The 26,971-nt window shown below is 49.0% G+C and overlaps 1 protein-coding gene and 1 pseudogene across 10 annotated transcripts in view; one reads left to right on the plus strand and one right to left on the minus strand.

Moving 5' to 3' along the window:
* LOC144178386 (uncharacterized) overlaps positions 1 to 26,477 on the minus strand; it is a 201,449-nt gene extending 174,972 nt beyond the window's left edge. For 3 of the 10 annotated variants that reach the window (XM_077706227.1, XM_077706209.1, XM_077706200.1), the window contains exons 1-4: positions 25,597 to 26,475; positions 14,342 to 14,403; positions 11,715 to 11,771; positions 7,794 to 7,872 (exon numbers count right to left, since the gene is read on the minus strand). In XM_077706227.1, the coding sequence (XP_077562353.1) occupies positions 7,794 to 7,872; positions 11,715 to 11,771; positions 14,342 to 14,403; positions 25,597 to 26,152 (754 nt within the window). In that variant the 5' untranslated portion in view covers positions 26,153 to 26,475. Of the gene's footprint in view, positions 1 to 7,793; positions 7,873 to 11,714; positions 11,772 to 14,341; positions 14,404 to 25,596 lie in introns of all 10 variants that reach the window. The other 7 variants (XM_077706191.1, XM_077706271.1, XM_077706252.1 and 4 more) reach the window with 4 other exon arrangements.
* On the plus strand, positions 22,259 to 25,580 carry LOC144178436 (uncharacterized; annotated as a pseudogene).
* Positions 26,478 to 26,971: the final 494 nt, after the last annotated feature.

The following is a 26,971-nucleotide window of genomic DNA, read 5'->3' on the forward strand; positions in this document are numbered from 1 at the left end:
GCACAGGGATTTGGGTCGATTTAATGCGCAACTGAGGATCTAACAATATTCCTCGGTACAGACTGAAAGGCACACAGACTGTTTTTTCTGCATAAAAGTTATATCCATTTTCCTCGGCCCACTGCACTAGACGGTTTAAGCCTATTTGCAGTCGCCTTTCGCAGGATGCCAAGTTGCACAAGGAAAAGCTGATCTGAATATCGTCCGCATAAAGCAAATACATCAAGGGTTTCGGTATTACATGTGCAACTGAGTTTAGTTTGACTAAGAACAACGTAACACTGAGAACCCCTCGTTGAGGTACGCCATTTTCCTGAGTGTACACATCTGATAATACTGTTCCAAATTTCACTCGAAAAGAATGATTGTAAAGGTAACTTTTCAGCATCCCAAGTATTCTGCCTTTTACACCATAATCCTGCAGATCTAGCATTATACCATGTTTCCATGTGGTGTCATTAGCCTTCGACCAGTCAAAAAAAACGGAGACGCAGTGCTGTTGTTGAACAAAGGACTCCCTAGTTTTAGTTTCTAAACAGAGAAGGTGGTCAGTTGAGTGCCTTGCCCGGAAACCAAACTGAAGGGCATCGATAACGTGATTTTCTTCCAGAAAGTGCGTGAGCCGCTTGTTAATCATCCGTTCAAAACATTTCCCGAGGCAGCTTGTGAAGGCAATTGGCCTGTAGCTTGCTGGTTCACTACGGTCTTTACCTGGCTTCAGTAGTGGAAGCACAATGGTTTCCTGCCATGCTACTAGAAAGCAGGCTTCAAACCATGTTTTATTGAAGAAATGCAGCATGGCTTTTAAGGTTCCTGGGGTCAGATGTCTTAACATTTCGTAATGAATTCGGTCTGGTCCTGCAGTCCAACTGTTTCCCTGAGCAATCGCCAGGTGCAGTTCAGCCATGGAAAAAGGTGCATTATATGCTTCTTCATTACTTAATTTTATCTTAATTATTATTCCTTTTTCAGCTCGTTCCTTATACCTAAGGAATGATTCGGAGTACTGGGCTGAACTGGAAACTTTGGCAAAATTGCTCAGCAAGGCCTTTGTTACCACCAAAAAGTGGCACGGTAAATGCACTGCAAGTGCCACTCACTTTCCTGACCCTATCCCAGACCGTTTTTGCGCTAACATTACTACCTATGGAACTTACATAGTCCTGCCATGAAGCCTTTTTTGACTGCCGTCTTATTTTGCGTGCCTCTGCTCTGAGTCGTTTGAAGTTTACTAGACATTCGGCAGTGGAGTAGCGTCTGAAACGGGACCATGCGCAGTTTTGCTTCCTACGGGCGTCCCTGCAATCAGAGTTCCACCACGGCTTTGACCTCCTGGGGAGTGTCCCGGAGGACTTGGGAATAGACGCTTTTGCAGCTTCCAAGAGCCGTGACATTATTAGGCTGCAAGCTTCATCCGCACTCAAGTCCTGCATTTTTTGTTCAAACGGAGACCAGTTAGCCTGCTCCAACTTCCACCTTTTGGTGAGCTCTGGTAGCATGGGTACTGCTGTTGTTGAGTCTAGAAAAATTGGGTAGTGGTCACTCCCGAGAGGATTTTGAAGTGTTGACCAAGTGAAAAAGGCACTTAGGGATGGCATTGAATGAAAGATGTCGATGCATGATTCGGTGCGGGTTGATGAGTAGATGTAAGTGGGACTCCCATTATTGAATAAATGCAAAGGAGTTGTCGACACTACACCTCGATAAGTCGGCCTCGTGTGTCACTTCTAGCACTTCTCCAAAGCACATTGTGCACACTGAGATCCCCCAGCAACAGGAAAGGCTCAGGCAACTCATCTATGAGTCTGAACTGATCGTTCTTGGTCACTGAAACGGTTGGTGGAATATACAAGGAGCAAATCGTGAGGGATATTCAAATGTGTGTTCTTATGGCTACTGCCTCCAAAGTGGTTTGAAGCTTTAGTTCGTTTGTTGGCATCAACTGGGGAGTGACGATTGCCACTCCTCCAGAAGATACAAGTGAATTTGTCCTGTCTTTGCGGTGAAATTGTATTTTCTGAATGGATTATTGCGCATAGAAGATAAATGAGTTTCCAGAAGACAGATAATAAATGGTTGGCACTTCTCCAACAATTCGTAAGTGTCACCTATGTTACGCAATAACCCACGACAGTTCCACCGTGTAATTCGCGCCGTACCGGTCTCTTTGGGTTTGCTCTCCCGTATTCAAGGAGGTGTGGGTGAGGCCACGTCCATCTCCTCCTCAGCCTCTTTTCCACTGCCTCCTGTTTGACGCTTGGGCTTTCCGCGGCCCTTCAGTACCCTTTGAGGGTCGGGGGGGCTCTCCAGGCCTTTGCGGCACAGGAGCTGCACCTGTAGCAGTGCCACTTCCCGGCGGCGCCTTCTTCTGGGGCGTGTCGACCATCCCCCGAGAAGAGGGAGTCGACCGTGCAGCCGGGGCAGAACCCGCTGAGTTGCGCGTCAGCCCCGAAGCCTGCTCCCCCCCATCGGTGGCTGGCACACCGGCTTCTGGGCTGACTTGTGTAGAGGGCTGCTGGACGGAGCAGTCCAGTCTGTCCACTTGCGTGGAGTGAGTCAGTGCCGGGCGTTGGGGCAGCAGCCTCTGGGACAGGCGGGGGCCGTACCACCGACACCAGGTCCCTCCATTCGACCTGCGTGCCTACAGACACCAGAGATGGCGCCGGCCCCCGCCACACCACCTCCGCAAAAATTCCCTTTTGCTGGAAACTAAGCCTTCTCTTAGCCTCGGGGTAAGGCACATTCTGTGTGGTTTTGATGGTCATTGCTTCTTTTTTATTCTTCCAGAATGGACAGGATCTGGAGTAAGCACCATGGTTACCAGAACAGTTGACACAGTGGGGTTCTTTTTCGCACCTTTCGTTCTCGTGCGCTTTTCCTCCACACCTAGCACGCATGGGTTTGAGACCCGTGACCAAACCATTGGCACTGAAAACACCGCCTTGGGTTTGGGATGCATGGCCACACTTTGCAACGCAGACATGCTGCATTCACCGAGTCTGGTGGTGTGGTCGAGTTGAATGTTAAGACTACATGCTTGGTCTTCATTTCTTCTCCGTTTTTCCTGCGTACTGCGACCACTCCTTGTTCCGCCAGTTCGCTCTCAATCTCCGCGCCAGAGCAGTGGAATAGCTCAGACTCGGAGACAACGCCCTTGGAGAAGTTCAGTGAGCGGTGTGTTGTCACCGTCACGTTTGTGCCTTCGATTTTTGAAAGCTCCACGATTTTTGCACTTTGTTCTCCGGTGTGCACTTCTACCAGTACGTCACCATTCTGGAGTTTCCTGGCATTTTAAGGGGGGACGCGGCTTTCAACTTCGGAAAAATGACCAAAACATCGTTTTTTTGAAACCCACATATTCGGCTTCTATGTTTCCTATTCTGTGCGTCTGCAAAGTTTTTACGCTGAAAAGCGTCGCAAAGTGGCATAAAAAAATACTTTTGTCAGGCGCGGTGACAAACTATCAGCGCAAAAGGGCGAAAAAACGGCAATTTTCGGAGCGCTCTATCTCCGCAACGGTGCCACCGGGCGCGGCCATTTTGATATGGTTAGATCGGCCGAGCGATCGTCTTTCCGGTTCCGCTCGTCTCTTTTATCTTCGTTCATTCACAAACGCACAAACGGCAGAAAAGAAACGACGCACAAACGAAGCTAGAAATAGATGCTGAAGCGCTATTGGTCCTCCGGTCGGGGCACAGAACACCGACCCTCCTGATTGGATGTCGCGGGCGCAACGCAAGATGGCGGCCGCCTGAGCTGCGTAGCGAGCGGATTGAGTTCATTTTCGCCGCTTCGCTCAGCTGAGTTTCTGTTCAATCTGTGGTATTCAACACGGACGTTATCGCGATGGGAATGCCAGAGATAACGAGCCAGATTACGGGAAGTTGTGTGGCTCGAAAGGCGGAGGTCATCGAACGCTTCGTGGTGCGCGTGACTCTACCGTCGCCAGACCCCGGAGGGTGACGCGGTGTGCGCGCTTGCGATAGCGGTTCGTGAAGTGAACTTTTAGTCGGATTTGCGATGTTTACACGCTTAGTTATTGCTGTGTTTTGACTGTGGGCTCGCTAGCCTTGAGAAAGAAACGGTCGACGCGTTAAACGCTGCGGCGCGCACGGCATAGCCGACGCGCATTGGAGCATCACATGACTGGGCAACCGGTTACGATTGAACGCCAGTAGTTGTAATTAATGCCTGCGACGTTAGTTTTAATCTTAAAAGCGACCTGACCAGCCATATCAGGTATAATCAAAGCTCGATATGTCGCGGTAAGCGTGCGCTGCGATGCGCGCGAGCCATATCGCCTTTCTTGCGCAACGTTTCCCGTGCACTTGTAATTTTCATGCAAACAGGTTTGAGTTAGTAATATAGAAATAAAAATATGCTCTCTGCGTTAAAAATGTACGTTACTGTGGCAGCATTTAACAGTGATTTTTTTAGGGAAATTATTGATACCATTGCTCAGGGCATACTAGCTGTGCTGCGAGAAATATTGGATGCCTTGAATGTCAAAAGTAGTAAAAAAAAAAATATGCTCTTGCATTGAAGTTGGGAGTTATGCAGAATACTCTACCAAGCTTCAAAGTAGCTCATTTTCAACCTTGTGGTATGCAAACTTTTGGCAATGAACACCTGCACTATGAGTACTAAGTTGCTGTGCCAGGCAAGATAAAACATGAAAAAAAAGCCAAAAATGTTCAAATTTAAGTTAAAAAAAATGCTTAACTTGTTGCCATGGTGACAACACTGCAAAAGGAGGTTGTCCAGTGCGATACAGCCAACCAACTAACCTACTTTGCATTGAAAGCCCATTGAAACCCATCTCCCCTCCGTTTGGTTTGCAAAGGGGGGTATGTACTCTTCACGGAGGAGCTGAAAATGATGTTTTCTGGAAAGAGAAAGGCTGAAAAGGCACTCCAATTTCAAGGCAAGGCCTTCCAGAAGCCCCATGTTCAAAAGGACATGAAAGGCTACAACCGTGACGACTTTTGATATGTGAAACCTATGTTGCAACTTCGGAAGCCGTTTTCTCAAAACAGTTTTTTTTGCCACCTGTGTCGCTTGTCCCAGGGATTTCTTCGTGACCGCTGGGTCTATTTTGATTCCGTTTCTTGCATTACATTCCTTGATGAACTGTTCAGGTCGTGACACTTTTAGTTTTCCAGATTTGTTTTTTGTGATTTTTTTATTCAAATAATCGTTCACAGTTGACATGCCTGTTGCACATTAACCTCTAAAAAAATGAAAACTAAAAAACATTGTGTTGTAAAAAAAAATTCTAAAACTGTCACGACCTCGTCCATTCATTTGGGAATGCAAAGCACTTCGAACAAGTTTTCTATCGTGTTTTATAAGCCGCTCAAGCTCGGTACAAGCGGAACAGAAAGAAAATTTCATACATAAAAAAGTTATCAAAATATTAACTTCAAATTTTTATGGTGTTATCACAGAAGCATTTCCAGTTGCTGTGCCAATTTTCATCAAAATCCACAAAGAAATAAAAAAGTTGATTTTGAAAGCCACGTCCCCCCTTAATTCTTCCCCACTAGCTGACTAAGTGCCTCGGCTATTGCAAAGGGGGATTTCGTCTGCATAGGTTCTTCGACTCCTTGAATAGCAAAGAACCGTGCGAAGTTGTCACCGTTTTTCTGCGAGATGTACTGTGCAGTCACTTCAGGCCGGGCCCTTTCCAGGGACCGATCAGGAGGTGTTTTGCTTTTGGCCGTCTGGATAGCTGGTTTTTCGGTAGCCACGCTGGCCGCCCAACACGGAGCCCAACCAGGGGAGCGTGCAGGAATTCCTAGCTAGCCATACCCCCGTATGGCTTCATACCCACTATAACTTCATGAAGAGTGGTCTAGGTAGGCCAAAGTTAACCCTTGCCGCCTGAAGAAGGTAAAAGGGCTTATATTGGATGCTGACAGGAAAAGAGTGGTGATGCAGGAAAAGAGTGGTGACAGGACAGAAAGGGAGAGAGAGGGGGAGATAGGAAAAGGCTGGTTTCCCCAGGGCGGCTCAATCCTGGGGTACCGTCTGCAGGGAGCAGGGGCCAAAGTGGCGTGTTGCCGCCACCAGGGGGCCGTAAAGGTCCAAAACAACCCTGGCTTTGGCTCAGCCACCAGGATGCCCTTCTCCCTGGACACAGCTAAGCCACGCACAGCCGGGGCGTGGGTGGATCCAACCCACATGGGCTCGGGTTCCACGGTGTCGCCACTAGCTCACTTTCCCGTTTAAGTTTTCGCTGTACAAGTTTTTGTACTTCCAGCTTCTTTAGGCGGTACCAATTCCACTCCAGTTATTTCCTCTTCTTGCACTCCCACTCCCTTGGCCTCCCTATGCTTTCTCCATGCTTGCTGTCTGTGTTATAGCTTCCTTGATTTCCTTGTTCCAGCAGCTTCTTGGCTTTCTTTTTCCTTTCCAGTAGTTGCATTATTTTGCATTCCTAATCTTTACCTGAATGAAACCAATCAGTTCGCTGTATTCCCAATCTTTCGTGACTGTCTCTCGATTTCAGCATCCAGGCTTTTGGCAATATAAGCCATTTGCTGATCGTTTAATTTCAATAATTGTTTAAAAAGGCACAAAACTCCCTTTGTTTTGTGGCTTTCGTTTAGGATCCTGAAAACACACTGATATTTTCTCACTTCAGAGAGTGAGGGAAATTGAATGCCTTAATCGAAGGCTATATAAAGTCGTCTAAAGAAAGCGACCCTTAACATGCACACTGGCTTCTTTGCACAGCTGCCATCCTTGAGCACTGCACACAAGACAGTGCGCAGGAAACAAACACAGCACAGACTGATGCTAACACAGCACAGCGTACACTAATCGGGGAAGCAAGCCATGGCACAAAACAAAGAATGCTCACAAGACAATACAACCTCGTGCGCACGTGGGAGCAAAATACAAAAAAAAGAAAACACAAACGAAATAGCATCGCTGTATAAATTCACAGGCACTACATGTAAAACACACTTCCCATGCCACTCAAACAAGCGACTTTCCCTCACAGTTGAAGGATTTGTACATGAACCTAGAGGCAATAAAAATTCACCCCACCTCCCCGAAGGGAATCGTGAGGAAATGCGAATGCATTTCTTTTGCGCGAGAGTGCGCGGAATTGTGTAATGCTCGAACTGGATTGTATTACACTTCTTGCTCGAGGTACCGTTGCCGGCAGACATTCCATTTATATATACTTGCGACCGAGCGAACGGGAGAGTGGGGTGAGCGTCGAGAGGAGAAGCACCGAAGCACCGCGCCTACCCTCGCCTACACTCTCCCACACACGCGGGAGCTCCGGCGAGCTCCCGCGATGCGAGCGCCCTCACACGCCCGAGCGCACTCCTCCTCTCCACTCACTCGCGGCTGATCCGCCCGCACCACCTGGTCCGGTTGCTAGGGGAGAGGAGGAGCGCGCGCGCTCGCAGCTGTTGCTATGGGAGAGGGGGTGAGAGCGGAGAGATAACACCTGCGGGCGCGTGGACGCCGCATGGCGCCTGACATGGCTAGACTAAGAAATGCATTCGCATTTAAAACTGGGGCCACAGATTGCATCTCAGGAAATTCCATGCAGCATGCCCCGAGATGTACCAGCAGGACCACTTGGTGTAACCAGGCCCTGACCCAGAGCAAAGAAGTTAGCATTTGGCAGAAAACTTCGTCAACACTTTAAGGAAAAAAGTTTTTCTGGATACAAAAAAAGGAGGCACCAAGCCACACCAGTGCTTCATTGTGAAGTTGACCACTTTACCCAGCAGAAGGAGCTCAGCCACCACTGCACATGGAGTCTTTACCTGAGTCGAGTGCGGTCAGCCTCTTCACCAAGTTGAGGTTGTTGAGAAAAATGTTGGTGTCTGTGATCACAAAGGTACCCTGCAAACAGGAGAGGCACGGGGAATTCGCAGAAAACATCCGGAGCCCACTTCCAAGCTTGTCAAACAATTTTCTAAGGTGTCTTTTAGCGACATTCCCTATTCATTCTGCTTTTGGCCGAATTAACCAATGCCGATATTCGCAAGCTCAATCTCTTTACACTGCAGCATTTGCAGCGATGCTAGGCGGGCGGGGTAACCGAGATAACAATGAAGTTAGTGCCTGAGCTTCCGCCAGAGGAGGAGCAATGCCATCACGCCCTTCTCCCTTTCCAGTGGACCCCACCGACACTGAGACCACGCCACGTTTGATGTCCTTCGGACTGTTCTCAGGGCAGTGTCCCCCAGGGCTTTATTACACGCACCTGACGCTAGCAGGGTTCGTACAGGCTTCAAAAGCAAAAATTCAAGGGCTTTTAAGGACTTTCAAGGACCACAAAACACATTTTCAAGGTCCTCGTCTAATGTTTTATCTGGGATTATTTATAACTTTTCCAACACAATGCAAAAGTTTTTTATTGCACAATATCTAAGCCCATTAGTGCACATTTAGATAGGTGCTAACGGGTTCGTAAATGCTCCCCCAGCTTCATTTTTTTTATTTCATGGCTGGTGTTTAGAGGTTTTTCTTTTTTCTTGGTGTTTTGCTGAGACTGATTGATTTCAAAACTTCATTAATGCTGCGTGCATCTCCTGCTTTGTCAGCAAGGGCATCAGCTGAAATTAAATCGAGCAAGTGTTGCTTCAAGGCAGGATGAACTATGTACACGTCCACCATTTTCCCGTAAAAGCAAACGTAGATGGAGCGTATGAGGAACAGCAAACATGCAATGAGCAAGCGTCCATAGACTAGATGGAAGATACAAGATAGAGAACAGAAGCTGGCTTTCACTGGATTGTATCGTGATATAGATTGGATTGACAAGTGCCTGCTCCTAATGTTGCTTCGTAATAATGAAAATCTACCAAACTTGTAATTTCACGTAATACACTGAAACTTGATTGTTACAATGTTTTTTTACATTTGTTAACACCTAAAATCCACGACATTCACTTTTTAAATTCTTGTGAAAAGACAGGGCCATTGATTCTCTCCGGAAAAATCAAGGGTTTTCAAGGACCATTTAAAAATTCCAGGACTTTCCAGGCCTTGAAATTGACACTTCTAAATTCAAGGGTTTTCAAGGTTTTCAAGGACCTGTGCGAACGCTGGCTAGGCTTGTCTGCCGAGACCCCTTGCATAACTGTGCCAAGCACGGTAGGTTATCATCACGTGAACGATATGATGCGAATCCTTCTGCAACTGTTCCGGCGCTCATGTAAGCTTCGGGAAAAGCGAGCTGTAATGCGTATCTCTTGAAGAAAGTCCCAGTCTTGTTTCTCTGCTGGGACAAAGGCGTAACACAAGCATGTGCAACTCAGATGCATGCTCGATTGCAGTTTGGAAATTACCCTCATTTAATGTCCCACCACGACTATGACCGCCCCCAAACCGTCTGGGAGGCAGCCTGCAGCGGTCCCACGTGCCAGGCACTCGGCGCGCACCATCTCTGCTTCCTCCGCTCGTTTCGTCCGTCTCGCTGCAGCCCCACGTGGCCAGCCCCCATGCACAACTGAACCCCTCGCGTTGTCGCACACATGGTGGCACGCACCACTGTCTTCCCCGTCTGTAGCAGCCTCGCGTCCACTTGTTCTCGCACATGGGGTGAAAACTAATCCCTGCCTCACCCGTCGTCCCTCACTCACCGTAGCCATCTTTACACACCCAAGTAGGTTTTTTACCTGCTTCAAACGTCTCCACTCACCCCACTGGAAGGGATCTGACAATGTCTGATCGAACCATAGATTTTCTTTCTGGAGCACAATGAAAGCAGACAAAAGCGCAGCAAGACGAAACGTCCGCAAGCACTTGCACTCATTTTGCCTGCTTTTCTTTGGCACTGGACGAAGCGGTCGAACCCACATGCAAAGTCTGTCTGACATGAGCAGCCTTTCACATGTCCAGGTTCACACCACTGCGTTCAAACCTGGCTTCCCCATTTGGCGTTTATTCGATTATGCTGCAAAACATGTACGAATATTACAAGCACACAAGAAAAGCCATCAATGTAAAGAAAGGTGACGAAACCGTCAGCCAACACGACATTACTAAGTCAAAAGAAAAGAAAAAAAAAAAGCTGACGTAAAAACTTAATGGGTGGATTTCTCAGAACATTGCTAGCGCTAGGCGGGACAAGGACGACGAATTACACACAACTGGAGTTACACACAACTGAATTACACACAATTACACACAATTCGTCGTCCTTGTCCCGCCTAGCGCCAGCAATGTTCCGAGTAAGAAACCAACTAGCCCCATTTCAAGCTCTGGGTGGATTTCTCCTCTCCAGAAAAAAATACGTGTTTCACACATTTGCATGTATTTTAAAATCCCGAATCTTGTTGATAAACAACTGAACAGTTTCACAGTTCACTGCACCGTTGAATATTTCAAGTGGGCCATGCAAATTCAGGGAGGTCTAGGCCAGGGGCACTTCCACAGTGGCCTGCCGAGGGAGCCGGGGGGGGGATTGTTAGGGCAATGGTCTCCAATGAGACCTTGACGGCTGACGAGGGCACTTCAGGGGGTCCGCGAAGCCCTCCCAAAAACTATGGCCCCACTCGCATCATTTCCTTTTGGCAAAGCTCCCCGGCAACACAAAGAAGTGGCTTCACTTCATGGCATGCACATGTAAACCTTGCGTAGCTGGCATTTTGAAGTCGGCTTTTTGCCCAACATGCCAGCAGTGCGAAAAAGCCAGACACAAAGGGCAGGCACACAGTCGGTGTTTGAGCGACTCTACCGACAAGAGCCGACTGGGTTTTTTTTTGTTTTTTTTTAATACCCTTAAGGCAATTGAATTGAAGAGGGGAGTGGGTAAATACATAACAAATAAAAAAAAAATATGAGCACATACCACCTCTAAAAACAAATGTAAAACAAGTTAATAAGGTTGCAATCTTTCCGTTACAACATAAGAAATGCGGCTAAGGTATGCACGTTGTAAGGGGTAATACAGGAGGTCAGTTGCAATTTTGTGTCAGTTTTGGAATTATTGGCAAAACTCTCGAAAATAAAACAACAAAGCAAGTGGGATTGGCAGGAACCAATGTATCGCTACACTCCTTAGACAAATCTAGATAATGACAATACACACAGCAGAACGACACAAGTTCGGGTTGCTAATCATAGCGACACTAGAAGGAAGATGACTCCAGTCCCCGGAGGTACGTGGAATGAAGGAATGAAAAAAGGCTTTAGTGTTGCAAGAAGGAATGCCAACTTTGTGAACATGGTCCAAACGCGTATGAAGTATTGCGCGGTGAAGCACGCTTTATGGAATGAGCACAAACGTGCAGTTTTGCGTCGTGACATAACACTGTTTGACATAACACTGATCGCCATCAAAGCCGGACAAAATGGCAGGCAGGCATGGGCGACTTTAGCTGCAAATGCAAATTGTTCGACACTACAACTGTGGGGTGCCCGATCCCTTTGGCAACCCTGAATGTGCCTGCCCCCCCCGCAAAAGCTCTGCCCGTAAGGGGTGCTCCCTGCAACTACCGGAGCCAATTCCGTGCGCACGTTCGACCACAGCCAGCCCTTGGGAAACGCCCTCCACTGACATGCAGCACCTGGCATTGCTGCAACAATGTCGCCTGCCATGGCATTCCTCACTCTCCACCAAAGCTCAAGGTGCACAGACTTAAAAACCCCTCCATCCCAACACTGCCAAAACATGCGCCACACGATCAGGGCAACCCCCCCGTTTCACAAAGCCCCCGACAACAATCACAACTTGCCTTTTGGTCCGCAAGAGGCACTTGGTTCTGCAGGTTCTCGTCAATGACGTCCGACAACTGCAAGAGATTGGACCGGTGAGAGCTGACACGCAACCACAAGGACAGGCAACAGTTTCTTACAGCCGAGCCGAACAGGTTAAGCAGGCGTTCCTCAAAACATTTCTACTAGGCTGCTGCGTTTTCACTGCCACATCAACCCACTTGTGTCAAAAGTTGGTGCTGAGAGAGTACCAAAGGAGGAAGGCCAAGGACCAGGCAGAGGAGGTGATTCAGGAGGCTGACCAGATGAAGGCGGTAGTGCAACCCGGCAGAGGAGGCCCACTGTCCCGTCACGGGCACTCACTCAGTTGAGCACTGTGAAGAGAGACTCCGCACGACCATAGAGTTTCATACAAATAACTAGAGGGGAAACTGGCGCTAGTGTCAACGGGAACATGGCAGCGGCGCTTACGCTTCAATGGGAATGATGGGTAGTTTTGGAACCGGATTGCGTAGGATCAAAATGGGCTTATGGCTGCGCAAATTGTGTTTTTTGACAAAAAAGCTCTTACTGCCCGGTTCTCCGTTTACAAATTACATGGCAAACAAAGAAGTTAGTGACGAAAAACCGGTTTTGTGCGAAATAAAACGGCGCGTTTAAATAAAAAGCAGACGCGGAGTCGAGAAGGTTTGTGGAGCAGGTTTGCCATTTTTCGCCAACTACAGCAGGACGCGGACTTTTTTAAAAACTACTTGTAAAAGTTTCGGCGCTGGTGGTTTGTAATAGTAAGAGAATTTTTGTGCTCATAAGAAAAAAGAAACCGATTACCTTTGGAGAAGTTATATAGTGACATACATCAAGCTGCGTTCCTATCAGCCGCCGGTGCTGCTGTTCTACGCAGTAGGAGCCGGCGTTCGCACGGAAGGTGCGGAAGGTTTGGCTGTTCCAAGCGATTCGCAACCGTCGTCAGCTTCGACAATACATTGCTCTGCCGAATGAGAGCGCCGCAACTCCTAATTAGCAGACAACTTCGCCGCACAGAGCGCCGTCATTTGTGTTTTCGTGCTCGCTGTGCGGCAATGCATTGATTACCCACCCAATTCGCAACTCTGGTTGTAAACATTCCACTCAGGGCGGTGTCAGTGCACGCGAGGCATGCAGTTCAAGGAGAAACGTATTTTGATCACTCCTCCCAACACCCCGCCTAGGCAAATGCGTTCATGCAAATCCAAAACGAAAACGAAACTGCCTGCAATCCATAGTAAGTTTCAGGAGCCATCAAGCGCCAATCCGAATCCACAATTACCCATCACGCCCATTGAGGCGTACGATCGCAGCGCCAGTTTCCCCTCTAGTTATATTGTAAGAAACTCTATGCGCACGACCACCGCCAACATCCACTCTGCCTCGTCTGTCTCCAGTCTTTTTGAAAACTGCAGTGAACACTAGCTGCACCACCCCTCAGTGCAGTAACATTTGTTACTGCACTGCCTGCAGTATCGAATTCCTTTCGCTGCTCAGCGACATTCTGGATTCAATTTGGCAGCACTCTCATTGCACGAGACTGCACCACGAGCAGCAAGCCTCGAGGACTCCAAGCAAGTCGGAACACGCCCTGTGCTCCCCTCGTATCTCAAGTGGCGCTGCCCGCAATTAACCCGCATGCTGTGGCAGTTTCGGTTCCCGGACAAAATGGCGGCCCTTCCCAGCATCCCCTGCTCGGACAGGAAGAGAGGTCCTGGACAGGAGACAAATGTTGTCAAGGCACTCAAGTTTCTTTCGTCCTGCTGCACTCGCTAACAGACACGCATGAGGTTTGCCCACTGTCATTCAGAGCAGTCAAGTGATGAAACTTCCTGCACACAGGAGAGAGAGCAAACAGGCCCGTCCTCGCGACTGCTGTCGTGTTGGCAGCATTGTGTGGCGTTTCGGTGCAGAAGGTATGACATCCTCTGCATTCCTCACCCCATAAGTGTGACGAGGAACTAGTTGCGCCCTGATCTTATCTGGGACTCGTGCAGGCGTCGATTTCTTTCAAAAGCTTCTGGCCCCGTAAATTGCCCTGGATGCACATAATGTTGTCGCCGTCGCTTGAATTTGCTCCTTTTGGATGCACCTGATGCCACGGCACAACCGCAAGGCCCCTTTGAACAGCTCAGCCCCTGTGCTACCAAGCCCAGCTGCCCACGTGGAGGAACTGTGGGGAAGACACCAGCACGACTGCCAGCCAGGAGTGCTGCCTGCCGACAGGCCCTGCGCTCACCACCACAGGATGGAGGACCGCTCCTGTCCTGCTCTCCACTACTTCCTTCCCAACAGCCACTCAGTTGTCTCCGCTCTTGCTCTGGCCTTCCACGCGAGCGTGCCCCCTGTCCCCGAATGTGGCAGCTAACACGAGGGGGCACTGAAGCGAGGCAGAATTGTTTGCTGCAGTTGCTTGAAACGGAAAACTTGGGTGGCACTCAATGCTGCGATTAATGGTGTGAATTTTTTATTTGCTGCCTTTCGTTTTTTGCACAGAGCCAAATACTGGCCACCTGACTACATATATTCAAATCAAGTTGTTTCTTCAACGGGTACTCCATAAAAGGTCAACCCTATGGAAGGGATAAGCGACGCATTCCACGTGGCACCAGGCACTACTCACGTCTTCCATCTCTGCGTCCTCGATGGGGGCATCCGATGCTTGGGGCTGGCCGGGCCCATCCCCTGCACAGACAGCGTCCACAGTGCTGCTATTGTGGGACACAGAGAATGACGCCACAGCAGCGGCCACCAAGACTGGGCAATTGTAGCGGGGCCCACCTTTTGAATGCCGACGGGCCCTGATAAACATGTTTCTAGCCTCCACTGTGCTGCTCCTGCCCACTTCACATCTTGCTTTTCCTCCTGGGTGACCTTCCCAAGCGACATTCTGTCTACATGGCCCTTCCACCAGTGCAAAGGCAAAACTCGTTCCAAAGAAAGAGACGTCCCAGTTTTTCCTCCGCTGGCAGAATGATGGGCAAACAGGTCCAGGCAGTCGCCCCCACCTGCTGCTCACCAGTGAACTGCAGCTTCCTCACAGCGGCAACTGTGTTCAGAGTAGTGCAATGCCCTTTGCAGCAGCAGCACTGGCACTGACAGGTGCCACTGCGTCTGTAGGCAAAAGAGGCTCGGAATTCCCATTCGGTTATGTTCGGGTCAGTTATGTCAGTGCACAGTTTGGCCAGCAGTGGCAGATGAAGACCAACACTCCATTCATTAGGATTGAAAATTGGGTGTTCCTACCCCCTCCCTTAAAAAATTTACACTACCCTACCACACAAATTTATGAACACCCCGCTTCATTCGGGCCCATGCTTTGTCGAAACGCGAGCCACAATGCGGTGGGGGGGAGGCGAGGGTACATCACAGCCAGTAAACCCGTGCAATGCCGTACTCCCGGTGGCCGGTGCGTCGTACTGCAAAAGAAGCTGCAGATGCTTTTGCTGTTCTGGAAGAATTCTGCCATGATGCTCCATGCAAGACTCTTGCTCTGCCCAGACTGTCACACGTCCGAAAACTTGTTCTTTCCGCCAGGCTATCTGCCAAAAAGCCCAACTGGCCTCACAAACTTTTTCGCAAAGTAAAGGTATGCCTAAAAGAATTCTAAATGTGCTGTTTGTGTCATTCATTCGATAATTCGACATTCAGGTAATTCGTACATGTTTTTCACTCCTGAGAGATCCAAAATAACAAGCTTTCACTGCACATTAGTGACAAACACACTTCATTAATTCTCACCGACTCATTCAGCCAGTGTCATAAACCAAGGATTAATTGCATACATTGAAAGGTGCACTGAAAGATTCCACGATTAAGAATGACGACATACCGTACTTTAAACTCATGACACTTAGAGGAACATGTAGGACAGTTGCAAGTTGGGCGAGTTGGTACGTGTTCATACTTAATCACAGTGCGAAGGACGGGACAGACAGAAGACTAACCACTGGACAGGCGCTGACTCTCAACTAAATTTATTGAAAACCCGCCAGGAACATTTATACTGAAGGCAAACAATGCCGCACGTGTCAAAGTAGCATACAAAGAAAACAAACAGAACCAGATAAAAGGACAAAAAGGAACATGACTTATTTGTTGTTATCCATGAACTGGACCTCTTTATCAGTAAGCACCACTGAAGGGTCACTCACACATTTTTCGCCCCTTTCCTAATGTGATAGGATTCAAGTATCTCGCGGTGTAGCTGCTTCGGGTGCTTGGTAGCATACGTATCAGTTTCCTGAAACACCGGGTGTCAGCCGCACGGGTGGCAGTGTGAGGGCAAAGGCGGTCGCGGACGTTTGTCAAAGGAGAGCGCATGCTCTCGCAATCTAACATTAGCACACCTACCAGTCTGCCCAATGTATGACGCGCCACACGAGAGAGGGACTTGGTACATGACACCGGTTTGGCAGTCCACATACCTGCGCTCATGGTTTCTGCCACACCCCGATTTCGTGGCCCTTTCTTCCAACGAAGCCTTTCTTTGTACGGCAGCGCACATTCCCTCCAATTTATGTGGGGCGGAAAAAACCGTGACACCATACCGACTGCAATGTTCTTCAAACCGTGCGACGTACGGTTTGAGGAACATTAGAGGAACAATGAAGACAAAATACCAGCTTCATTCATTCGAGTAGCAATGGTGTCAATTTTAATGCGAACTTTCAACAATAAATCTGGATAATACGCAGTGGCGACTCCTATTTCTTGCTCAGTCCTCATGACATCACAGGGACAAATGGTAGCCACCAAACAGGGCCAAGCAACATGTCTGTGTGATTGTAGTGGTCCCCTTTGATCATGACAACAATGTTAAGAAGACTCCGCTTTTAGTATGCTCCCTATTACATCCCTCCTTTTTTGTGTGAAAACACTGTCCTTGGGGTTCAAAATGGAGTCGAGCGAGCTACCAGAGGCTTTCAAATAGGGCAAGCGTGGAACTTGTCACCATGGCCATTTCAAGGGCCCACAATGCGAGGGTAAAGAGAAGAGGGAAAAAGGGAGATGCTGATGTGGATATACTGCTTCAGGATGGTGGGGCCAAGAGCGCCACTGCTATGATGGGGTAAAAACGTGCTGATGAAAGGAGTGCAAATAGTGCACAAAATTACTTCGGTGTAGAGGGCCAGATCCAAAAGATGAGTGAAGAGCGTGATGAGGCATGGAATGAGCTAACGGTGCATAGGGCCGTGGTAAATAGTACACTACGGATGAACAAGGTAATGAAGTGGACGAGAATGCTACTTTCTAAAACAAACCTGCTTTAAAAAACCGATATCATCAAGGTATTGTAAAACTCTGCTGAAATTGAACTCAGGACAGTCTGATAAAAACATGGCAATGTGCCATGACATATTCTTACGATACATTTCCGGAAAATAGCGTCTCCTTTCCGGTTCCATGGCCGAGCACTCAACCAAAACATGGAGGACTGAAAGACCCTCGCCACATCTGGCACGGCTGGTCACCAGTCAGGAGGTAGGAATGCGTGCCATGTGTGTGTTTTATTCGTAGTCTGCTTCACCAGACCTCGAAGGCCCTGCTTTCTTCCCTGGCAGCTGATCGGCCAATTATAGGTTGCACCAAGTGAAGCTTGTTCCCATTCTTTCTGCCAGAGCTGAAGGAGTATGTGTTTTACTGCTGGTTTCATATCCAGGTAAGGTGCTTGCGTGATGTCAATACTGGTTCTTTCAGCCGCTCTGGCGGCAGCCTGGTCGGCTTCCTCGTTGCCAGCTATGCCACAATGACCAGTAACCCAACACACTATAATTTCTAAATTTAGCTGGTGTGCTTTGTACAGAGCTTTAAGAAGGGCCGTAAATATGGCATCATTGGTGCCGCACTGACTCGCCACTCAATTCATAGGTATGGAACTTACTACGTACACACAGCGCTCATCAAAAGTGACCTAGAGCCAAACTTCTTTTGTGCCCGATAAGGCGGAACGTTCAAAGCGAATTCTAGAAAAACTTGCAACTTTCGGCGGCTTGTCGTGTTCACCACGGGTAAATTGTCCGAAGGAACAGCTGTTCTTTTAAAAAAGTCAGTCTTTTCACCGCCACGAATGATTGTAAAGCCTTTTGGGTGGGCTTTTCGTGTCTGGTGATTTCCGCGCTGTTATCGCCATTTCCGTCTGAGATGTGCCTGAAACACTCTGTGCTGAAGTGTACTACAGACCGAGTCCAACATTCCTTCAAAATTTCAGCTTTCATATCCAGAGCTTGCGTTGGGTTTCCGGGGTTGCGGAAAGCAATGCAACCAGAAGCAACGCAACGCAGAAAGCAACCTGATGTGTATTTCGTAGATTTCCACTGTCCTACTGCGCATAATTTCCCCGTACATTAAAGAGACCCAGGAAAGCTTTGTGAAGGTGGCAATCAAATGCCTTCAGGTTGTAGAACACATAACGGGGGATTTTTGAGCCAAGTGTGAGCCCCATATGTTGTATGGATAATTTGTAAGCAATTTTTGAAGATCGCCTTTCTCAGCCGATGAGCGCGCCGCCACAGCGAGCCGACCGCGGCTGACGCAACAGCGATCGCGGCTGACGCAACGACGAGGCGCCCCCCTGATTCGGCCGATCGTCGGTCGCTGGCAACGTCACTGCCATTGGCTTCCGGCTGCTCTTCCTCCTTCCTGCGATCCCGAGGCAAAGGCGGGTCTGCAGCGATTGACGCGTGCCTAGGCGCAGGAATGTAGCCAGCGGAGAACGGAAGTCGAGCGTCGCGATGTCCCATGGCTATTCCCAGTGTTTCCAGCAGCTTTGAAAGAAGCAGAGAGGGAGGAGGAATCGATCGGCAAGGGGGGAGGGTGCACTTAATTGCTTCTGGCGCAGCTAATACTGAATGTAGATCAATAATTCCAACGGCATTGCATCGCTATATTGGTACTACGCGACAATAAAGACATTTTGTAACTTTTACAAAGGGCTTTTCTGGGTCCCTTTAAAGGAATCTTGTTTGACCGACTAGTGCCCCATAGAAACCCATGTATTTTTGTCGTTTGTTTACCCTCTATTGAAATTTGACCATGGCGCCCCCTAACTGAAGCGGCGCCACCTATAGAACGATCTCCTGGTCAATAGCGGTGGCAGTTAATTAAGGGGGAGTGTTAGTTGAGTAATAAACGACCACCAGATGGCACCAAGTGTACTGCGGCGCGTATGCCTGCGCAAGAGACTCCGTGACTCACCGCAGAGTGCGCACACCGTCCTGCGCTTTTGTTTTTCGTTTGTACGGGTGTATTGCCTTACTCCCGCGCGCTGCGCACTGGCGTGTATTAGTATTACGTGTCAATAAAGAAGATGGCAGCTTGAAAGCCGCTCGTCGTTTCTTTCAGCTCCTCGCGAAGCTGCCGCAATCTGCGCCCTTCGCACTGTGTTCATGCTGCACACACCACAAAAACTAACAAAGGAGTAATCCTCGAATTGTCGAAGCTGGGTTGTTGAAAGTTAACTGTGGCGGAGTTCGCAACGTGAAGCTGGCGGTCACGGCGGAGGCGGCGGATGGGTTATCCTGCATGTTGCACGGTTGTCGCAGGATCCCACTCCTGACACCACGTAGAGACGCGCCCGAGTAGCGTGGACGCCGCTAGCCAGGTCAAATAAGGGCGTGAAGCCCGCGAAGAATGAACAACCAATGCGCAGTTCACGAACAGTAAAAAGCCTCGTTTACTGCACCCCAATGCCTTTATACAGAGTGGGGGCGCCACCTCCCAGCTACTCCAATCATTAGGTGACGTCCTCTACAGGAAATGTCCATGTGTTGAGATTTTAATGCATGGTAAAGATCTCTCGGCCGCCCTACAATTATGGGGCGCCTAACAGACCAGGAGTAGCTTGGGGGCATCAAGGCGACAATATTTCTTTGCAAGTGTGGTTCCACGGGGAAACAAAAAGGCCCATCACGTTGTTTCAAATTATTGCACACGAATACTATGCTCTGCTGCCTTCAGTTATCGAATAAGAAAAGCTCAAAAAGGTAGAATTCGCAGTACACCTTTCCCAACCAAATGTCATCACTGCAAAGGCAGCCAGTGCCATGGTGTCTCGATGTTTTTCAGGGTGTGTAGAGCGGACAACTTGGCGTTTCCCAAGATTCATTAAACAGAGTAACCTGTTAGCGTATGGTAAGCCCTTTCTCCTTTTGCAAGAAACTGTATCCCCCAACCTTGCAGGAACCAGAAATTAAGTCCTGAAAATAAACATTCAGAAAGCAGAGCGGTCCCACACCACCCCATTTTTCCCAGCACTCCTACTTTCTGGTTGCTCTGCTGCTTTGTCTCTTTCAGCACTGCTTTGTTTTCGGAGAGGCCCCTTCACTGACCCTGCTGCTCCTCCTTCCGCAGGGACCATCTTCCCAAAAGAGTTCCATCTCGTGCTTCCTTTTTAAATCGCTTATAAGCAGGATCAACGGTGGGGGTCAGCCGGGGCCGGATGCAGCTTCTTTCTCAGCTTCTATCAGTGATGACGAGGAGGAGGATAGTAGCCTTTTTATTCCCGGAAATTTTGGAAAACCAAAAACACAAGAAACAGAATCAAATCATCAACTAGACTTTTTCTACGCCCTGAGGGGTCACCTTCTTGGGCGTGTAAAATCAAAAATTAAGGGGAGGCAGGGTCACGACCCCCCCTCTAGATCCGCCAACGGCTACTGGAAATGGAGACGTACTCATAGTGATACGCACAGCCGTGATAGCTACATCAAATGCATTCCAGTGATCAGAGCAATATTGATGTGACTGAAAATAAAGCTGCTCACATTTAACAAAATTTTGACTTACACACTCTACAAAGAGACTGCTAAGAAATTATCCTACATGACCAAACAATCGAAGTCGTAGGCGGCATTTACATTGCCGCTGTAGGATTTCTCTCTTGTTCTACAACTCATGAAAAAAAGCACACTGCTGGAGTCCCCCGCTAGTGTGCATAGGTGATGCACCCATACGCAGGCCTAACTCTGGGTGCTGAACGGTGAGCATGCTGGACGATTCTGTAGGGAGGATTGCTAATTCTACCGAAAAATCACTCTCACTACGGCAAACAAACTGCCGTATTCATATAATATATAAACGTGTTTCCATTGCAGCTCTATTTTTTGCAGTGTTCTTGTTGTTATTTCTAAGCCTTTATTTACTGTAGTGTTTGATGTGCATTTGTTTCTATTGCTACAATTGTGTGCGTGCGTGCATGTGTGTGTATTTATATTGCTCCCTGCCTGTTCCTGCTCATTCTCTGTTGATGTGTAGTGTACTCGCTGCCTCCTCTAATGCTGTTCTTTTAAAAACGCACCTTCTCACAGGAGGTCCCCCTGACAATTTTTTAACTACGGGACCTCCTTCTGTATTATTTGTACCACTTTTAAAGCACGCGAAATAGACTTCCACTTCAACGCGGTGACACTGCACAGGTGGTGAGGCGCGCCGTAGTGGAGGGCTCCGGATTAATTTTGACCACCTGGGGATCTGTAATGGGCGCCAAAATTTTTGCTTTTCGCCTCCATCAGAAAAGCGGCCGCCGTGGCCGGGAATCGAACCCGCGTCCCTGCAGAATGCTCAGCAGCACAATGCTTTAGCCAGTGAACCCCCGCAGTGGGTACAGCAGAGATAGTTGCCATTTTAACAACAAAAAGAAGTGGTAGAAAACATCTCATACAGCCACGTCTCTTGGCGGTGGCTTTATGTAGTTCCTTGGGTAACATTAATGATGGGGGAAAAAGAAGCTGCTAAATCGTCATTATCTGTTGCCCTATTATAGGGCTTCATCGCTTTAAACAAGAAAACATTTTTTCGCACTTTTTTAATAATTGAACTAATTGAACCGGTTTGCCATGTGATTTAGTCAAACCAGAACTGAACCGGAATGAAATAACTTTGCCCGAACCTGAACTGCAACTGAACCGGTATTTTCTTCGGTTCGACGCGGTGGTTAAAACTGAGTTATCTGATGCCAAGTTGAAATGGCACAGACTATTGAGTGATCTCAAAAGACGTACTGAACGGATGCCTTGGGCAGGTAGTTGCACAAGTCCGCCTGAGCGTCGCTTTTTTTTTCAAGCAACCCTCTCAAATCAACACACACCGCTGTCCAAGCAAGGCTCCATGCTGCAACCACAGGCGTGGCATTGTAATAAGGTAGGCAACAGCAACCGATCGTGCCATTCATCCTGGAGTCTGCCCCCGTTCAGAGACTCCGCTGAAGCAGCAAGGGTCACCCACGGTCACTGGAACAAAAGCTGCCCGGGAATGGCACGAGAAGAAGGAAACGACAGCACGGCGCTTTTCGACGACGCCTGCCTGCACGGCCACAGAAGAAGACTCGCAAGACGGGCCCCTTGCCGTAACCAACCCCTCGAACCAACTTGCCCGAGCCTTGAATGCGGAAGGGGCCGGGACAGCCAGGGAAAGAAAGGAGGGAGGAGAAGCACGTGCCCCCCATGCACCCGTTCCCTCCCTGCCAGCGCAGAGACGGGGAAACAAAAGCAAAAAACATCGGCGCCCTGCCGTTTCTTCAGTCTCCGTGCACTTTCAATAATTGCCAATAAAGTTAACCTGACAGGTGCATCTACAGCCAGACGTCACTTCCAAAGAGCGCCCCAACTCTAAACCTCTGTTAATTTAAGCCAACTGGACGATGGCCTTACTAGTCGGTAGGGGCACTCTTGGCACGCTATGCCATGCTCCGCTTCCGTACAGGGAAAAAAAACTCTTTGCTATGACAACAATTAAAAACTGGCAGCGACCAAGAATGCTTATAAGAACCAAAAAAGACATTTCGGCTCCCTTAGTTTTCATTGTTGTCATGCGTCTTCCCGACCAGACAGGCTTCTGTCAAACCCTTGATTTCATCAAACTTACGCTGGGAATATGGCCAATCCGCCATTACTCAGATTCACAAGTCAAAGATTGCGAACAAGGCTCCCATACGGCAGACAATGCCTTTTTTGGTTTTTATAAACATTCTTCATCGGTGCCAGTTTTTAATTGTTGTCACGCGTTTTCTCGACAAGACGGGTTTCCAGACGAGTTTCCGTCCAACCCTTGATTTTAATTCTTTACTATATTCGGACCTCCAACTAGCACACAAAAAAAAGTCACTGGTGTCCTCCTAATGCCACAGAGGGCACCCGTGTGCATTTATTGCTCGCTACTAATAAAAGCCCTCCAATTACCCCTGCATTCTTGTACATTAAGGGGTCATATGAAGGCAAAATCCAAGTCTGTTTCAGTCAAAAGATTTGGCGTCTTACAGTGCCCCTAACACTTGTCTGGCAGCAAACAATGCTTCACTCCCGCACTAAGTCGTGTGTTAAACATAAATTTAATTATGCTCCCACAAATCGTACATAGACAAAACCCGACGTTTCGAAGCTATGCCGCCTACTGGAGTTCTCCTTGACCAGCACATATTTTTAGCACAAGGCAAATTTTCAAACAAAAAAGTGGAACCGCAATGGGGCCCACCATCTCTCTAACAATGGCTAACTTGACGATGGAGCAGGTAGAAGGGAAAGCTTCGAGCTCCTTCTTGCCGCGACCTAAATTTTTTCTTCGGTATGTCGACGATTGTTTCTGCATAGTGCTCTGCAGTTGACAGCCTGGAAAAACATCTAAATTCCATGCCCCCCGCCATCCAGTTCACGGTTGAATGTGAACGAGATGGCTCCATTCCCTTTATGGACGCCCGAGTGACGACAGGAGGCAACAGCCTGGTGTTCTCCGTTCACAGGAAGCCGACACACACCGGTCGCTACCTCCATTTTACTTTGGCCTACCCCGCTAACCCAAGGCCTCTGTTGTGTCCTCTTTATTGAACAGAGCTGATGCCGTTTGCTCGTCCAAATCCGAACGTAAAAAAGAAGAAAGCCGGGTAATTGCGAACCTCCAGAAAAACAGCTACCCGAAAAAGTTAATTCACTCCGTAATCCGCCACAAGGTGACAAACTCTCCGCGAACATCGACCGTTGGAACTCTGAAACGCGTGCCGGTGCCCTACATCCCAGGAACGTGCGAGGCCTTGGCCCGCACATTCAGAGGAAAAGGAGTGCACATCGTCCACAAGCCTTCGACAACTGCAGGCCGCCTAATCCCCAGCCCTAAAGACCGGCCGACAATAGAGAAAGCACCCGGGGTCGTTTACCGCCTTCTGTGGGCTGAGTGCAACGCGTCATACATCGGTGAAAGCAAAAACCTCTTGGAGAGGATTAGGCAACACGTCCGGAAACAGAATAGAGTGCAGCGCAGTCGCCGAGCACTGTGAAGTGGCCGACCACAAAACCGAATTCTCCAGAACGGCCACCTTCGAAAGGGAAACGAACTGGAGTCGTGGCATATTCAACGGACCCCACGGAGCCTTCAAATCGCTCGCTTAGTACGCTCCCTTCTGTGTGCACACACGGATTGCGTGCCGCAGCGGGGGGCTTTGCGCGAGGGAAGCCACGGTGAAAGACCACAAAACGCAGCTGCAGCCGCAACCCCGAGGAAGAAGCCGAGCCGGCTCCAAAACGTCGGGTCTTGTCCAAGTACGGTCATTTGGGGCATTTCTCTTCAGTAGCTTCCCAACTGGACAGAAGTCTGCCAAATGTTCACCTTCAAACTGCGTGTTTCGTGGCATTGGCAGTGACATTCAGGGAACGTGCCCGAAACGAATGTTAGTATGCTGACTGCGAACGGTGCAATGCCTGCCTTCATAGATGGTGGAGTGATGCCCGCACTTGCTGTTTCTGACCGGCCTGGCTGACTTTTGACAGTAATCATTTATGAAAAATTGGGTACGATCAACAAACAGGGTCCCACAAGTGGCGATGTCGCTCTTAAGCCAGTTGGCCAGTGTTCTGAGAGACGAGCCTGACAGCTGTGCAGCCTCGACCGGCGTATGGGCTGGTGCTTCTATGTTTGCATGCTCATTTGTAACTTTCACTGTTCACACCACCATTCTGACTGCTATGAAAAGAATGAGCAGTAAATTTAGGTGCAAATAGCGCGCTCTGCAGGCTTATAATCCCTTTAGTTTGCATTGAATTTTACCGGCCTCAGCCAATTGCAACGAGTTGCCTATACGAGTTCAGTGTGGAAAAGTAGCGAGGTTGTCGCATGTCTTTTCTCTATTTTCCTTATTATACATCTAAAATTACTTTGGTGAAGTTTGCATTAAAAGTGGTGACAGTGCTATTCTAATGAGGCAATTTTTGAATGAACAAAACTTGGATTTTGTCTCCATGGCCACTTTAAAAACAGTCACGCTGCAATGAGTGCCGAATGGTGCAGGCAATTGTGTGCCACAAACGGCCCAGATGAACGGTTGGAGAATTGCACTTAAGGTACGCTTTCATTATTGCCACAGGAGAGGCTGGTGAATTTCGGCAAAGTTGATGCCAACAGAGGTGAAGAACTTTTTCAGTGAAGGTTTAAGTGCGCATGCTTCCCGTTGAATTTTCAATCGTACTAGAAAATGGCCTCCTACACAGCTCCGATATGGCGAGTCGCATTGCCCAAGAGTTAATGCGAGCTGGGACTCTTGGGTAGGCGCTGATACCTGCGCAAAGCCTGCCCTTGTTCAGAGGTGAAATTCCCAAGGAACATCGAACAGAAGTCGGACGAGCCTGCAAGCGATTAAGTGACAGCCACAAAACCAATCAATTAGCTTCATTCTCACGCCTGACCGGGGCTATACTTATCATAATTACCGACTTTTCGCTGCCTGTCAGGCAAAGCTTAGTTTTTTTCCAGTTTGACTCCGCTACGAAACAACATTTCAAAATTCTGGCAAAACTGGCACAGCGTTCCACTCAGTGCAGGACACGGAGTCAGTGCCAGCGACGGGTATTACATGGCAGTCGCATCAGGAACGCGCTGGACTTGCAAGCTACTCACCAGAAAAAGCGAGTACCGGAGCTCCTTGCAGTGCCAGTGGGCCCCTGGTGGGCAGCGACTCTGCTGGCCGCAGAACTGGAGGTCCGGAGTGGTCGCTGCAGGCTCGACGCTTCATCGTTCGGCCACCGCTTTCGCCACAACTGGAGGGAAGCCCGTCGGCTGTCTGCTGCGACTGTCGCCGCGAGGCAGTAGACGCCGGGCCACGAGCCGCCGCAGCCGGCTTTCCCGCCGCATTCGTGAAAACGGCCCGTCCTGGAGGCTTTTTGGATCTAGCAGGGCCAGCACTGCGGGAAGTCGACGCTGAAGGGTCTTCGGAAACTTGCGTGTGCTTGCCGGGTGCCTTGCGCCTCAGCGTGTCTACAGCGGGTGCTACGGCCGACTTGGCGACTATGTCACCAACGAGGTCTCTTGACGACGCCGCTGGGACGCTGCCCGCGGTGCTCGCCGCCTTGGAGGAGCGTGTCGAAGCATCCTGCGACGCTGGCGGGTTGCTAGTAGACGTAGAGGCCTCACCAGGCGAACTCGGTCGCAGACGCTTTTTGGCGTGCTTGGCCATGGTTTTGTCCGGGCCGCCACAACAGGGTGCCGCTGCTGGGTTGGCTTGCCCACGACAGTTGCACACGCCTTGCTCACGCACACTAACTTGTAAGGACCAATTTTCTCATCGCGCATAACACTGTGGGTGGCCGCCTACACTGTGGCGTGGACGTTCGAAATTCGAATAATACATCTCCAAACACACCAACACAATGCCAACACAACACTGTACCACTACGCAGTGCTAGAGCCACTAGATGAAGCGTAGCAGCTTATTTAGTGGCTCTACGCAGTGCCTATCCTGTGGTCTGTGGACCAGACCAGACCACAGGATAATGTTCAGCTTTATTCTGTGGACCAGACCATAGGATAACCTTTGGCTTTATTCCGTAGACCAGACCAGACCACATGATAATGTTCAGCTTTGTTCTGTGGACCAAGATTGCCAAAATCGTGGTAGAGTAGGCCACGTACACTTAATATTTGTTTTGTAGGTGGTTGGTCTACAAACATTTGCGGGGGGCAGGCCAACTTAACTTAGCGTTTTCAGCGTGGTTGTCCACAGGTTTGTGATTTGGTTTACAAAAAACCTAGGCTATGAACCTAGTAACACATATTTTTGATGCCGATTTTTAAAGTACCGCAACATTTTTTAGCAAGCCTGCCCCGAAGTCAACTGAAGCCATGCCAAGCTTGTTGTTTATTTATTTTGACACTCACCCTCACTGCTCTCTGCGCATGCGCCGCGTTGCTATGGCAACGGAGGCGCGTCGCCTGAGTCGTCTGCTTCCTCTCCGCCGCGGCTGCGCGCCGCGGCGCCGAAGTCAAACGGGAGCGC

This window comes from Haemaphysalis longicornis, unplaced genomic scaffold (assembly GCF_048455015.1).
Source record: "Haemaphysalis longicornis isolate Haplotype H1 unplaced genomic scaffold, Haemaphysalis longicornis Haplotype H1 scaffold_1, whole genome shotgun sequence".
In the NCBI taxonomy this organism is placed as follows: domain Eukaryota; kingdom Metazoa; phylum Arthropoda; class Arachnida; order Ixodida; family Ixodidae; genus Haemaphysalis; species Haemaphysalis longicornis.